We start from the raw sequence: 12,894 nt of genomic DNA on the forward strand, positions 1-12,894 counted from the left end.
TCCTGTTACACCTGCTGAAGCTGCAGTGTGCTTTTTCAGCACTGGGAAAATATTTAAGAGGAGGAAAATGTGCAGTGAGCCAAGTGTGAGGGCTCATTAACAAATTATGAACATTTCAAAATTTCCTTTTCTTGCCTGAATAAAACTGGAACAGAACCCAGGACATAGTAGAACCATGAAATACTAACAGGGCAGAACTGGGGGAAATCTGCCATTCCCTACATGAGACCATCAGCAGTAACAGAAAGCTAGCCCACAGCCAGCCAAGCTAAAGACTGCTGTCAGATTTCACTGCTATGCAAAAGGATAGTAGGAAACTGTCCTCTGAAATACAAAGAAGCTCATTAAAGAGCTCCTTCCTTTTGTAGGAATTTTGAGCTCCACTCACTGTTTTGGTGGAGCTTTAGCGACCTCCTTCCACGTCCCTGTGCCAATCATATGAATTAGCAGCAACTGGATTCCCCCCTTTATTCTTGAATGTGTGATTAGCATGTGATTCAGGGACCAATCACTTGCAAAGTACAACACCTAGAAAGGGCTAGAGCCATGGTTTTCAACCTTTTTCATCTCATGGCACACTGAGAAGGTGCTAAAATTGTCAAGGCACACCAATTTTTTGACAATTGACACTACACCCTGCACTGCTGGCCAGGGGCTCACATCCCCAATGGCCCAATTTGTATATGACCCTCCCCCAAACTCTGGCGGCACACCATTCAGGGCACACCAGTGTGTCACAGCACAGTGGTTGAAAAACACTGGGCTCGAGATTCTTGAGACAGAAGACGAAAATTGCGAGATCATAAGGCACTTTTGAGAATATTTGGGGTGGGTGGAGGCATTTATTGACTCTGTTGGTAGAGTCTATTGACTCTAAATCATGGTCATTAACTTTTTATGTAAGGTACACATATAGGGTAAGTTCTCAATCAACGTATGAGAAACACAATCACAGCAATTATTGAATTACTTAAAATTTAAACTGTGGTTGCAATTCAGCCATTGCAAATCACTTATTTTGTCTTGGGCTGTTCCCTACCCATGGGAAGGCAATCATTCTTTATTTCAAGTACGACTACTGACGTTAGGCTTTGGGCTACTACTGTTACTCCTTCTCAATTAGGTGTTATAAAAATAAACTTTCATAGCGTGATGTAAGAACATCTCATGCAGCGGAATTGCTGTAGTGAAGCAGATATGGATCCATAGTATCCGTTCCTTGGATGCTACTGAAATAGAATGTAAATGATGTTCCTAATAATAATTTTAAAAGATACAGAATCTCAAGCAAACTTCATGATATATTGGTTCACCTCTGCTTCTTCATTACACTTTTCTTGTGGTTCATACAGTTCTGCCTCATTGTGTTTCGGAACCTAAACTGCTTGTATAACATTCGACAGAATTGAACCAACTAGGCAGAATCATGGTTTGAACCAACTTATGATTTCTGCCTAGGAATCAGTGGCAACAGTAACCATAAATGGATTCACACATTAATATCCCCAAGTGAAGTGAACATGCAGCATTCAGTCATATCTTAGAGCAGCCATTTTCAACCACTATGCCATGCCGCACTGGTGTGTTGTGAATGGTTTGTAGGTGTTCTGCAGGGGTTTGGGAACGGATCATTTATTAGTAGGGCCATTGGGGAATGTGAGCCCCCCCACCAACAGTATGGTGTGCTTTGCCCAATAGTCAAAAAACCGATGGTGTGCCTTGACAATTTTGGTACCTTTTCAGTGTGCCATGAGACGAAAAAGTTGAAAATCACTGCCTTAGAGTTTAGTGTGCATGAATATGTCTCTTTCAAAACAAATCTGTTGCATTGGTTTGTAGTAAAGAAAAAAAAAAAACCTGATTGTTCAACCTGTTGTTTCTGATTATCCCTCCTGCAAATCCTTAGTAATCTTAAACATTTAAATATTTGTATGTATAGTTTTGTTTCTTACAGTTATTAATCCCTTATATCTGGTGGAGAGTTCTTTTGGATGAATATTTCCTTTGGATGAGCTGGATTTTAGACTTCTAACAGGGTGGAGGAATGGAAGAAGATGAACACATAACTAAAAACCTTAATCTGTTGTCTTAATCTGAAAAATCTGATAGATTCATCTAAACTCTGAAATACTGACCTTATGCAGGCAGAATGGTTTAAGATCCAGAATCTTGTTTGTTAGAACAAGGTCTAGCTTTGTATGTGTGTTTATAGAACCTGAGTTATGCTGGTATGCAACTTAATTAAAAGTTATGAAAAACAAGTCATTTGAGATCACTAGTAGCTTATTTTAGGAATATGGACTAGATGTTAGGCATGTTATTCCTATGGTAATATTTGATCAATTTAAGGTGATTGCCTGCAAAGATCTTTATTAGACTCACTCCTGCTTATCTAACAGACATCTGATTGCAACCATCCTCCTTCCACTGAAATCAGTGGGTGTTTTCTCACTGACATCAGTGGGATGTGTATCATCTCTTTTTTTTTTCCTGTCTGCAGCCCAAGCTTTCCCTTTTGATGTGCCTGCATGGACTGCAATATCCATACTTAACTCTTGATCAAGTATGCTGTGGTCTCCAATATTATTGGGCTATATAAATGACAAATATATGTGTCTTCCTATATTTGCCTTTCTCCTTTGCTGCTTTCTTCTTTCTCACTTCCTTCTTTCTCTTTCTCTAAGGCCTTTCACACCTGATGATGGGTGAACAAGGTAAGTCTTTTCTTTCCTCATCTTTGCCAGTAGTTGAGTATGATGCCCCATGCTTTGTCTCAGCCCTAGCTTGGCTTGCGTAAGCCTGCACACCAAAAGCAGCCCGCCTGCTTTGCATTGCCTTCCTCTCTTGTCTCTCCATCACTCATTTGCCGAACTTTGGTCTGTACAACTAATACTCAAGAGGATAATCCTGGAAAATTCAAAGTTGGATGTGCTGACAATGAGTGGATGTGCTGAGAGGAAAACATAAAGAGAAATGTAGACATGCAGGTCTACATGAAGGCCTTTCTGCCTTTCTTCTGATAGCTGACTCTGGGCCCAATCCTATCCAGTTTTCCAGTGCCAGTGCAGCTGTGCCAATGGGGCATGCACTGCATCTAGTGGTGGGGCAGCAGTCACAGAGGCCTTTTTAAGGTATGGGAACTTTTGTTCCCATATTGCGGCTGCACCGTATTGCGACTGCACCGGTGCTGGAAAATTGGATAGGATTGGGCCCTTCATCCGCTGGTAATTTCGGCCCTCAGATTCCCACTCCCACTTTGGGGCAATTGTTTTTCAAGATCATGCTACCAGTTTTCACAGCATGACCCTAGTTTCTTGAAAATGATTGAGAAACTCTTGGTCTTTCTGTTTTGGATCTGCAGCTTAAAATGTTCACATATGTACAGAACGCAGGATTCCAGCAAATGAAATTTGGTAACCTAAGGCTGGCCCACAAAAATAACTGAGCTCTAAATCAGAGACCCTGCTCCTGTAGTTCAGCCCAGATGTTATTGTGCATTGATTGGATTTGGCAGAATGGGCTCATTGGTGTCATGCTGAGCACAAAGGGGTGATGTAAGGTTTGGAGAGCAACACAGGCATGCAGGGAGTGAGCAGAACAGGCAGAGGACTCTGTGCAGCTGTATCATGACCTGCAGAGATCTTGCTCCACTGATGTGATCATAACTCCCTCTGAATATGACAGGTATAGGGAGATAGACATCTCCATTTCATTAAATAGTGGGGAAGTATTTGATGAGCAAAGTGGTGCCCTGAGCAAGAAAGTGGTGCCATTAAGCCATTGCTTCCAGGTACAAGATAGCCAATATAACTGAGGGATCATGCAGGCAGCTTTCATTTTGGCGATCAACAGTTCTGTTTCATCCCAGATGTGGAGAGTATTGTCTATCTATCACTGCTTGAAACTAGAGTCTCCCTCAAAGTTGAGGAACAGAGATCTGAGCTGGACTTACAGCAACAGGGAGAAAGTCAGAGCTCTAAAGCTGTATCGGAACTCAGTTGTTCCTAGGAGTTAGATCCTACTTGGGTGCACTGGCACAGAGACATGCCCCTTTGCAGCTACCACAGTGTCTTTGCTGGTGGCACAGAGCAACCCAGTTTTATTTGCTATCCACATTCTCTTTTCGGATGAGGCCAGGATAGACCTGATCTGACCTGCCCTTTCTGAAACTGCAAGATCTGAAAAAAGCCTTTAGGGTGATATAGAAAAGGAGGCAGCAGGACCCCAATAGTATGGCTCAAACACCAAATACTGGTACCCAGTTCATTGCGCTGCTTTGTCAGCACACCCTTCTCTATACCAGTTAGCTCTTAGAGCGAAGAGGCACTTGTGGCTTTCTGCTTAAGCAATTGCTAAACAAGTAGTGGAAAGAGAAACGTGCATTTTACACAGTTAATATAGAATGCTGATGAATGATGGGGAGTGATGTCACGACTCACAGCCATCACTTCATTTTACCGAAACTTAAAGACATCCAAGCAACCTGGGCATCTGCAGACCCAATTTCAGTCCTGATCTGTCAGCATTATCATGACACTGAGAGCCTGGTGTTTTCTAGGCAATGTATCTGGCTAGGCTCCAAGAGGCTCTTCATTTGTCTCTCTGCTCCTGCTTCAGTTTGCAGCTGGCCTTTTTGTTCAGATAGTCAGGTGGGGTAAATGGCCATTAAGTAAACAGTGCGCATGGCTAATCTGAACTGCCCATATTCAGGTGTAATATCTGAAGCTGATGAGGGGTCAGGCAGAGAGGAGCAATAAATGGGAGTCAATTCATCAAGAAGCATGAACATATCAAGCCTTCCCAGTGAGATTCATGGAAAGACATTATATTACGGAGTGCAGATCTGTGGAAAAAATGGTGAAATACCTGTTGTTATACCAAGTTGGCAAGAGAGGTTGGCATTATTGGATAGCTGCTGAGAGCCTACGGCCCTTAAAAGGGCCTATTGTTGATCCCCAAGAGCACCTCTTTGCTCATAGCCATCTTGTGGTTGTAGCAACAGAGCAATATCTTGGAATCCTACTCAGGTAGGAGGAGGGTACGTGGAGGGCAGCTCACTGAGGGCCTCTTGGCACTCGGAGCCAGTTTTGCTTTCAGCAATGTGCTGCATTAGTCTGTAGGCTGCCCATTCAGTCTGAAGAGTGTGACCTTAGACTCCTTTTGATCAGTGGCCCTGGTGCCCTCTTGCTTCCACTTGCCTAATGATAAGCACAAGAATTACTGATCTCTGACATTTCTCTGCATCCCTGTTGACCCATTTCATTTTGTCAAACAATTGTGGCTGTACTTTTCTTTCCAGCTAACTCTCTCCATTATTCCACTCTGGTGAATATTTATATAGTGTGTTTAAAATGCAATGTACCTGTGTGGATGGATGTGTCGATACATACATATTATATACAGTAGCAATATAATATCGAGATGAAATGCGTGGATTTATGTACCCAGAATGATTATGCAATCATATTCATCCTATGCCAGTATTAGTAGGTGGAAAGTATTCTGCAAAAATATATTTCCACAGGATAGTCTCCTCCCTCTGCCCCATGTGTTAACCTTTGTTTTCTTGGTGATTTTACATTTGATGTGGTCTGCTGTGTATTGCTGACACGCTGCTATTGCATGAGTTTGCCTTTCTCCAAAGACTTAAGCTCCTTTTTCTTGTAGCTAAGGAGCTTAAATAGCACCTTGACCTGTGTTGTGTGGTTTGCAATTCCCCCCTTTTTAGTGTGTGTGTGTTTTTTTAAAGTGTTATTTCTTTTGTGGTGTGTTTGTATACTTATTTTCAAGTTGTCTTTTAGTGATGTCTACAGTGATCTAATTTTATTTTATGTTATGTTTTTATACTTCCTCTCGCTCTTTTCTCTTGCCTTCTCCCTGGTGGACACTCCTCCGTACCTGTGCTTTTGTGGACATATCACTCCATACCTTATAGGTAGAAGTAAAGGTATCAATCATTTTATTCTTAAAAAGGAATGACTCTGATTATTGATATGCTTGTCAACTTTTCCAGTGTCATGCAGGACACCTTTAAAAAAAATGTGTCTGAGCCAAACTAAATATTTTGTTTTTTAAATTACTTTAAAAAAAAATCATCTCTCTTGCTACTTCTTGGAATAGATATGTCAGATATTGAGTTGTGAACATAGTAGTGTGGCATTTGGTAATGAAAAATGTAAAGGATGCTTTGTGGGTTTGCTTAGCACAAGAAATGGTCAGGGGGGCATGGCTCAACAAGTTGCTGCTCTTGTTTCTGGCACTTTCACAATTGGAAAAACTCACTTGTCTTGCAGCAACCATAAATGAAACCCACAGCAGGCAACCAGCCAACATACCTAATTGGTCTGTAGTGGAACTTGGCCTGTCATGTTGGGTATGTTGTATTGTTGCAAGTGCATCAACTTATGGAATTGGATGAAGGTGGGAGGATTTCAGGATCATGGTACAAAACACATACAACTTCATGAAAGAAGAGTCTCCTTATATCTAAATAAATTGGATGCATGTATTGTCTAGGTATAGAGATGCTAAAATCCATAGATTATGAAGCTGAAATAGGGGGGAGGGTTGCCGTGTAACTTGAATGACTCTTTTTCTTGGAAACGAATATCGGAAGCATGTGATGTTTGGGGAGTGTGGTGGAAAAAAGGAAAATTCATTCTGTGAAACAGAAGTTTTCTCTCTTGGACATATCTCATTAAGACAAATGAAGGGAGGTGTGCAGGTTCATCTTTCAGCAAATTACCCCTATTCGAAACATGTTAGACGGGCAAGTCATCCTGTCCTAATCAGAGCTGTCAAAAAGGCAAATGCATTTTGAGGCTGTGACAGATCTCTAGGTGGAATTCATGTTTGGAAAAGAGGAGGAGAAGAAGAAGAATGAATAACCTGTACAACTCCAATTGTATCAGTCAACCCCTTCCATCTTCAGTGTTGTGGTTTTTTTTTAACAATTCTTAGCTAACTATGGGTGCAATCCTAACCCCTTATGTCAGTGCTTTCCAGCACTGACATAAGGGCAATGCAGCTCTGAGGTAAAGGAACAAACATTCCCTTACTTTGAGGAGGCCTCCGTGAGTGACACCCAACTGCAGGATGCAGCACTTGTCTCATTGGCACCGCTATGCCAGTGCCTGAAAGTACTGACATAAGGGGTTAGGACTGCGCCCTATGTTGCTTTGAAATATATGTTTTGCTGGTATGGTATATAGACAGACATACCGTACCAGCAAATCTAAACCTTTCTATAGTTCAAATGAAACACCAGGCAATGACAGCCTCAGTTGTATGGTGCCCCTCTCTACCACAAATATAAAGTAGACACACCACTTAGGAAACCTGTTCATATTATCTTTCCCCTTCCAAAAAAGGAGGAGGAGATAATGCAAGTGGGATTTCATGCGTAAGAGCTTCTAAGGGCCAGTGCTTCAACACTCAAAGACTGTCATCACCAAGGTAAATTTCTGAACTAGGAGGAAAGAACTGATTGTGTTGGGGAATGCTAAACCAGGTGCACCTTTGGGAAAAGTGGCCAATCTCACATACCCAGTATGCAGCCAAAGGCTCCTGTGGACAGCTGTTTCATTAAATGGAATGTCACTGTTATCAACAATTATGTGCACCAAATGTGTATGATGTGTCTTATGTTTCTAGTGAAACAGATGTGCTGCAGATGATGCTCCAGATAATTAGTGTTATGTGATTGGCTAGCATTATTTTCTTCTCCGGTTGGCCTGGATCAATAATAAGGCAGGTCAAGGATGTCAGAGATGAGCTGGGAGCAGCTCCCACAACAGATCTTTCCAGCAATATATTCTGGTGTTTTCAAGTTTTCCATTTCAAGTTGTGAAATATACCCTTTTGGAAAGTCTCTTTGCATTTATCAAAGATAAATTGTCCTTTAAACCAAATCTGCATTTAGACTTGTAGAATGACCTATCTGAATGTATGGCTAGCGGCTGAATTGACGTGACGATTTATAAATAAAATCAGAATTGACTAGTAATAGAAGGCCACGAACACCTGTAATTGTTTCCATTCATAACGTGCAAGATGTGCAATATATAATAGGCCTTAATGTCAAACACTAAACTCTGCTGAAACTCTGTAGGGCATCCATTATCAGGATATCACTAGCAAAACTGGTAAACCAGATAGAAATGTGAATGGTGTCAATGGATAATAATACAAACTGCCTATCTCACTGCAGGGAATGGCAGTGTAGCAGGCCATCCATTTTTTAACAAAACAATAAGAGGGTATGCCTTCACTTGTATGGCATTGTGACTTGCAGTTCAGAACTCTCCTATGTTTGAAATGTTCTTCAAAGTATACACAAGAGTGTGTTTCACTACATGCATCCTTTAGTAATCAATTGCTTTGCAGTAGAAGTTTGTTGTTCTGCAAAGGTGGCAAATGTTTTCCTTTTCACTTTGAAAAGCAGAACAAGATCAAATAGTTGGCAGCCTTCAGTCTCGAAAGACTATGGTATTGCGCTCTGAATGGTGGTTCTGGCACAGCGTTTAGTGTGGCTGAAAAGGCCGATTCGGGAGTGACAATCCCTTCCACACTGGGAGCAAGTGCAGTCTGTCCCTGGCCTGTCTCCCTGGCTATGGGCCTTCCTTCTTTGCCTCTTAGCCTCAGACTGTTGGCCAAGTGTCTCTTCAAACTGGGAAAGGCCATGCTGCACAGCCTGCCTCCAAGCGGGCCGCTCAGAGGCCAGGGTTTCCCACTTGTTGAGGTCCACTCCTAAGGCCTTCAGATCCCTCTTGCAGATGTCCTTGTATCGCAGCTGTGGTCTACCTGTAGGGCGCTTTCCTTGCACGAGTTCTCCATAGAGGTTAGGCAGTTTGGATCTTGTGATTTGAACATTGTTAAATCTTACATCATACAATGGGGGCGGAATGAGGTGATGACAAGGGCGAGGGATGGGTGGATTAGGTCCTGGAAGGGGGCAGGTTTGACATTAGCGGGGTCACTGAATTCTAACCTCTTCCCGGACCCAATCCATGTGGACCTGCCAGTGATTTCACTAGTGCAGGTCCAAGTAGACTCCCCCATGCCAGGGGACTTACCCCTGGGTAAGGGAACAAATTGTTCCTTTATCCAGAGGAGATCTCCGTAAGCCTCCTGCAGGATTCAGCCGTAGCCATTTCAGTGCTGCTGCATTGGCAGGGGAAGGGGGGGGGGAAAGAGTAGGATTGAGCCATAAGGCTTCAGTCTTATATACTTTTACCAGGGAGTACTTCCCATTGAACCCAGTGGGACTGATGTCTGGGTAGACAGCATAGGCATGTGTTATAAGAAGAAGCTTATCCAAAATTGATTTGGTAGGGGCTTTCTTGCATTGAGGTAGCAGTTATTTCTTGTGAAAAAAAGGATGTGAGTTAAAGAACTATTATATAGAGTGCATTTCCTAACCTCACTAAATAAATGATGGCAAAATAGATCATAAATAATCAACTTCTAATTTGCTGTTGAGGTTGAGGTAATGTCTAGTCACGTTCTCCCATAGCATTTGTTCTCTTGACAGCCTTTGGTTAAGGAAATGATAATTGTCCTTTCTTTTCCCTACTACTATAAATCTCCTTGTTCCTACAGTGTTTTTTTGTTTGTTTTTGTTTTATGACTACACTTGGTTGGGCTCAAGCACCTACACACAAATGTTCTCTTAGCACAATGCAGTATGTGTGCGACTCTACTTGCAAGCTCCTGAGCGATGGAAAGTGGGAAACCTCAGAAGAAACTGGGCCAGTTTTATCCTTAATGAAATGTAATTGATTTTGCTCTTGCCAACCTTTCCTCCCATACCTTCCCTTTCTTTCATGGAGATTGGAAGTCAGCACCCCCAGCCCCACTGATGAGGTGTGATGGCAGGTGAAATGTGAACTGGAAAGGTCCTGGACAGCTCATATCCTGTGCATGTCTTTGCAGAAGTAAGCCCCACTGAGTTCAATAGGACATACTCCCAGGTATGACTATACAGGATTGCAACCTGAATCTTGTGAACTAGGTGATCATGGTCAAGCTTCTATGCTTTCAGCCTTGTAGCCCCTTTATCTGCAATATGAACATGGCAGTACTGACTTGGGGACCCTGCATTCATTACTTTGGCACAGCCCATTAGTCCCTATACTCTTCTGGAGTGAATCTCTTTTTGTGTTGATTTCCCTGTCTTGTGTGATAGATCGGGAATCTCCAAACGCTGGCCCGGGGACCAGATGCAGCTGCAGCGAGCCACTATCCGGCCTGCAACAAGCCTCTGGTTCCTTGCAAGCTTCTGACCCACTTGACCAAATGTGAACGGAGCTGTGGTCTGGTCACATCTGGAGGGTGTTCTGAGGGCCACGAAGGCCATGCCCCAAAATGCCTTATAAAGAGAAACATTGCTTCCTGGTTCCCCCCCCCCCCAATAAAAAACCCAGTAGTGACATTTTGGGGCCCTCTGAAGGTTTTAGGCTTTCTGAGTGTCAGAGGGGCCTCTGTAACCCTTAGAACATGCACCAGATGTTTCTTGTGATATGCTGGTTCTGAGTTATTTACTCCAGTACAGGTAAGGAAACTGCTTGTGGGTTGTGGGAATGGGAGTCCATCTGATCGTGTGCTTTATTTCTGTGGTATGTGTTGGTGCTTGGAGAAATCCTGGAACTTAGAATCCATTCATTTATTAATTCATATAAGTTCCATCTCTAATGTACAGGGGATATTCTGAAAGTAAGTACTGCTTTGCTGTTAAAAAAAAGACTTAAGGAAAACAATTTAATACTGCTCAGAAGTTAAATACCATGGCCGCACTACTTCTCCATGTAATCTCCATCTGAATTGAGGCAATTCTCTTGTCCTGGGAAAAACCTCTTTTTCCCCTCCATGAAGAACATTCCCTCCAGGGAGCTCAGCCAGCTGGTAACCTTTTCCTCAGGTCACTGTGTGTGTGCATGCATTGTCATGCAGAAGAAGTAGCCCAATGTCAGCTTTCCTCTCCTTTTATTCCTAGTTGCTCTCCTGCCTCCCAAGGTGATTATCATCCTTTAAGGCCATTCCTTTAAGGTCCCAGAACCTTGTTGGCATCCTTCAGTCTCGGAAGACTATGGTATTGCACTATGAATAGTGTTCTGGAACAGAGTGTCCTCTCCAGTGCGCAAAGCCTGGGTAAAGTAGATATGGAGGATAGACTGTTACCCATGCAGCAAATCCCCCCTCTCCATGTTGCTGGAATGGTCCAATGGAAAGGCAGAAGCCAATACGGTTGGTTCCAGCGACGTCGCAGGAGTTGCCAGGACATGACTGTGTTCAGCCATGAACTGCCTCAGGGACTCCGGCTCCGGATTTTGCCTCGAGGTTGACTCCTGAAGCTTTTTCCATAACTGGATGTAGCTGCAAGGCAGCGGAGGTTTGGGATCAGAGTTTTCCTTCTCTCAGATGAGCTACCTTCCCAGGCTGATGAGTCCCATCTACCCGGTGGCTGTTCAGTCGCTTCTTACAACATGTACAGCCAAACTGAGGGCCTATTCTTATCCCCAGCCCTCAGGGGAGGTCCCAGAACACAGTGGCCATTAGCTTCTTGTTGGAGAAAGTTTGCTTGAACTATGTTATGGAGCAATGGAGTTACGGAGGTTACTGCTCAAACAGCCCAAACAGCACACTCACCAAACAATCTTTGCTGTTTGCTTGTCTGTTTGGCCACTGTGACTTGGGACCACAAATTGTGATTTTTTTTCTTCTTTACATGAGTTTGTAAGAGAAATCACCTAGGTCCCACAATGTTGAAAGAAAACTGACAGTGCAATCCTATGCATGCCTACTCAGAAGTCCCATTTAGCTCAATGGAGCTTACTCCCAGCTAAGTGTGCATAGGATTGCAGCCTGAAGCCTATAGCATTTTGCTCAGTGTAATTCTTTTAAACCTGGGAAATAAATATTTGGTGAGCGTAATAATTCTTGGGACCATTTCTAAGAAGTAAATTCTTTTTAACATCGTCAGGACTGACACCCAAGTAGAGTACCAAGGTGAGAAGTGCTGAATGGCAGGTGACAAGGGGAAAAATTACTGACCTCGTTTTGCATGTTTAAATAATTAGTGGCATTTAAATGAGTTATGTGCAAAATAATTTTCCATTTATCTTTGCCAGAAACACCATTAGGATTTAAAAGCCTTGTGAATAAGATCAGCTTAGTAGCCAAGGGTTTATGCAAATATTTAAGCAAACCATCAGTGACTAATTATTTAAAAAAACTTATTTGTGCTCTAATAGTTTCTAATTATAAGAGGGGGGAAAGGCAACGCTGCATCTATGCTGTTGGTCTTGGCTATCATTCTTAAGATGTTGATTTTTCTGATGAAATGGATGCTTTTTGTTTCTTGAAAATCCATTTTATTTATTTATTTGTTTGTTTGATCCCTCTTTTCGGCTCACAAGAATGCCCAAGGGCAGATAACCATACAATCAACAAGAAAGTAAACCATGACAACAACCAAATAAGATCAAATATAGTAATATAAAACAGCAGATAAAAATAAGCCATGGGACCAGTTCAGAACAGTAGGGGGCAGTGAACACATAAACCTATTAGCAGATGGGCCAAAGGTCTCCCTAACTAGAACTAGAACTCCCTAACTAGAACATGAGATGGAAAAGGTTGGTTAGCAACCTGAAACATAATGTTGTACTGTAGAAAGTTTGCAAGACCCAACTGCCATGATACATTTGGTGTTGCTACTGTTTTGTGGGAACAGTGATGAACCAGAAGCCCCCTGTTCAGGAGTTGTTACAACTGTTGAATACAAGAAGTTGTACAGGGTTGGCTGCTGATCCAATCCAATGTTCAAATCCAATGTTGTCTATGGTTTCTGGTGCTGGCTTTGCAGGGTGTCAGGCTGAGGTCTTTGTTATCTAA

General features: G+C 42.5%; 1 protein-coding gene across 12 annotated transcripts in view; it reads left to right on the forward strand.

Moving 5' to 3' along the window:
* The window catches only part of NRXN3 (neurexin 3), a 1,424,661-nt gene that overhangs the window by 54,827 nt on the left and 1,356,940 nt on the right, over positions 1-12,894 (forward strand). For 9 of the 12 annotated variants that reach the window (XM_066627903.1, XM_066627913.1, XM_066627922.1 and 6 more), the window contains exon 1: positions 2,693-2,718. In XM_066627903.1, coding sequence (XP_066484000.1) covers positions 2,699-2,718 — 20 coding nt within the window. In that variant the 5' untranslated portion in view covers positions 2,693-2,698. Of the gene's footprint in view, positions 1-2,684; positions 2,719-5,935; positions 5,948-12,894 lie in introns of those variants that run through there. The other 3 variants (XM_066627867.1, XM_066627878.1, XM_066627886.1) reach the window with 2 other exon arrangements.

The sequence above is a fragment of the Tiliqua scincoides genome, chromosome 1 (assembly GCF_035046505.1).
Source record: "Tiliqua scincoides isolate rTilSci1 chromosome 1, rTilSci1.hap2, whole genome shotgun sequence".
Taxonomy (NCBI): domain Eukaryota; kingdom Metazoa; phylum Chordata; class Lepidosauria; order Squamata; family Scincidae; genus Tiliqua; species Tiliqua scincoides.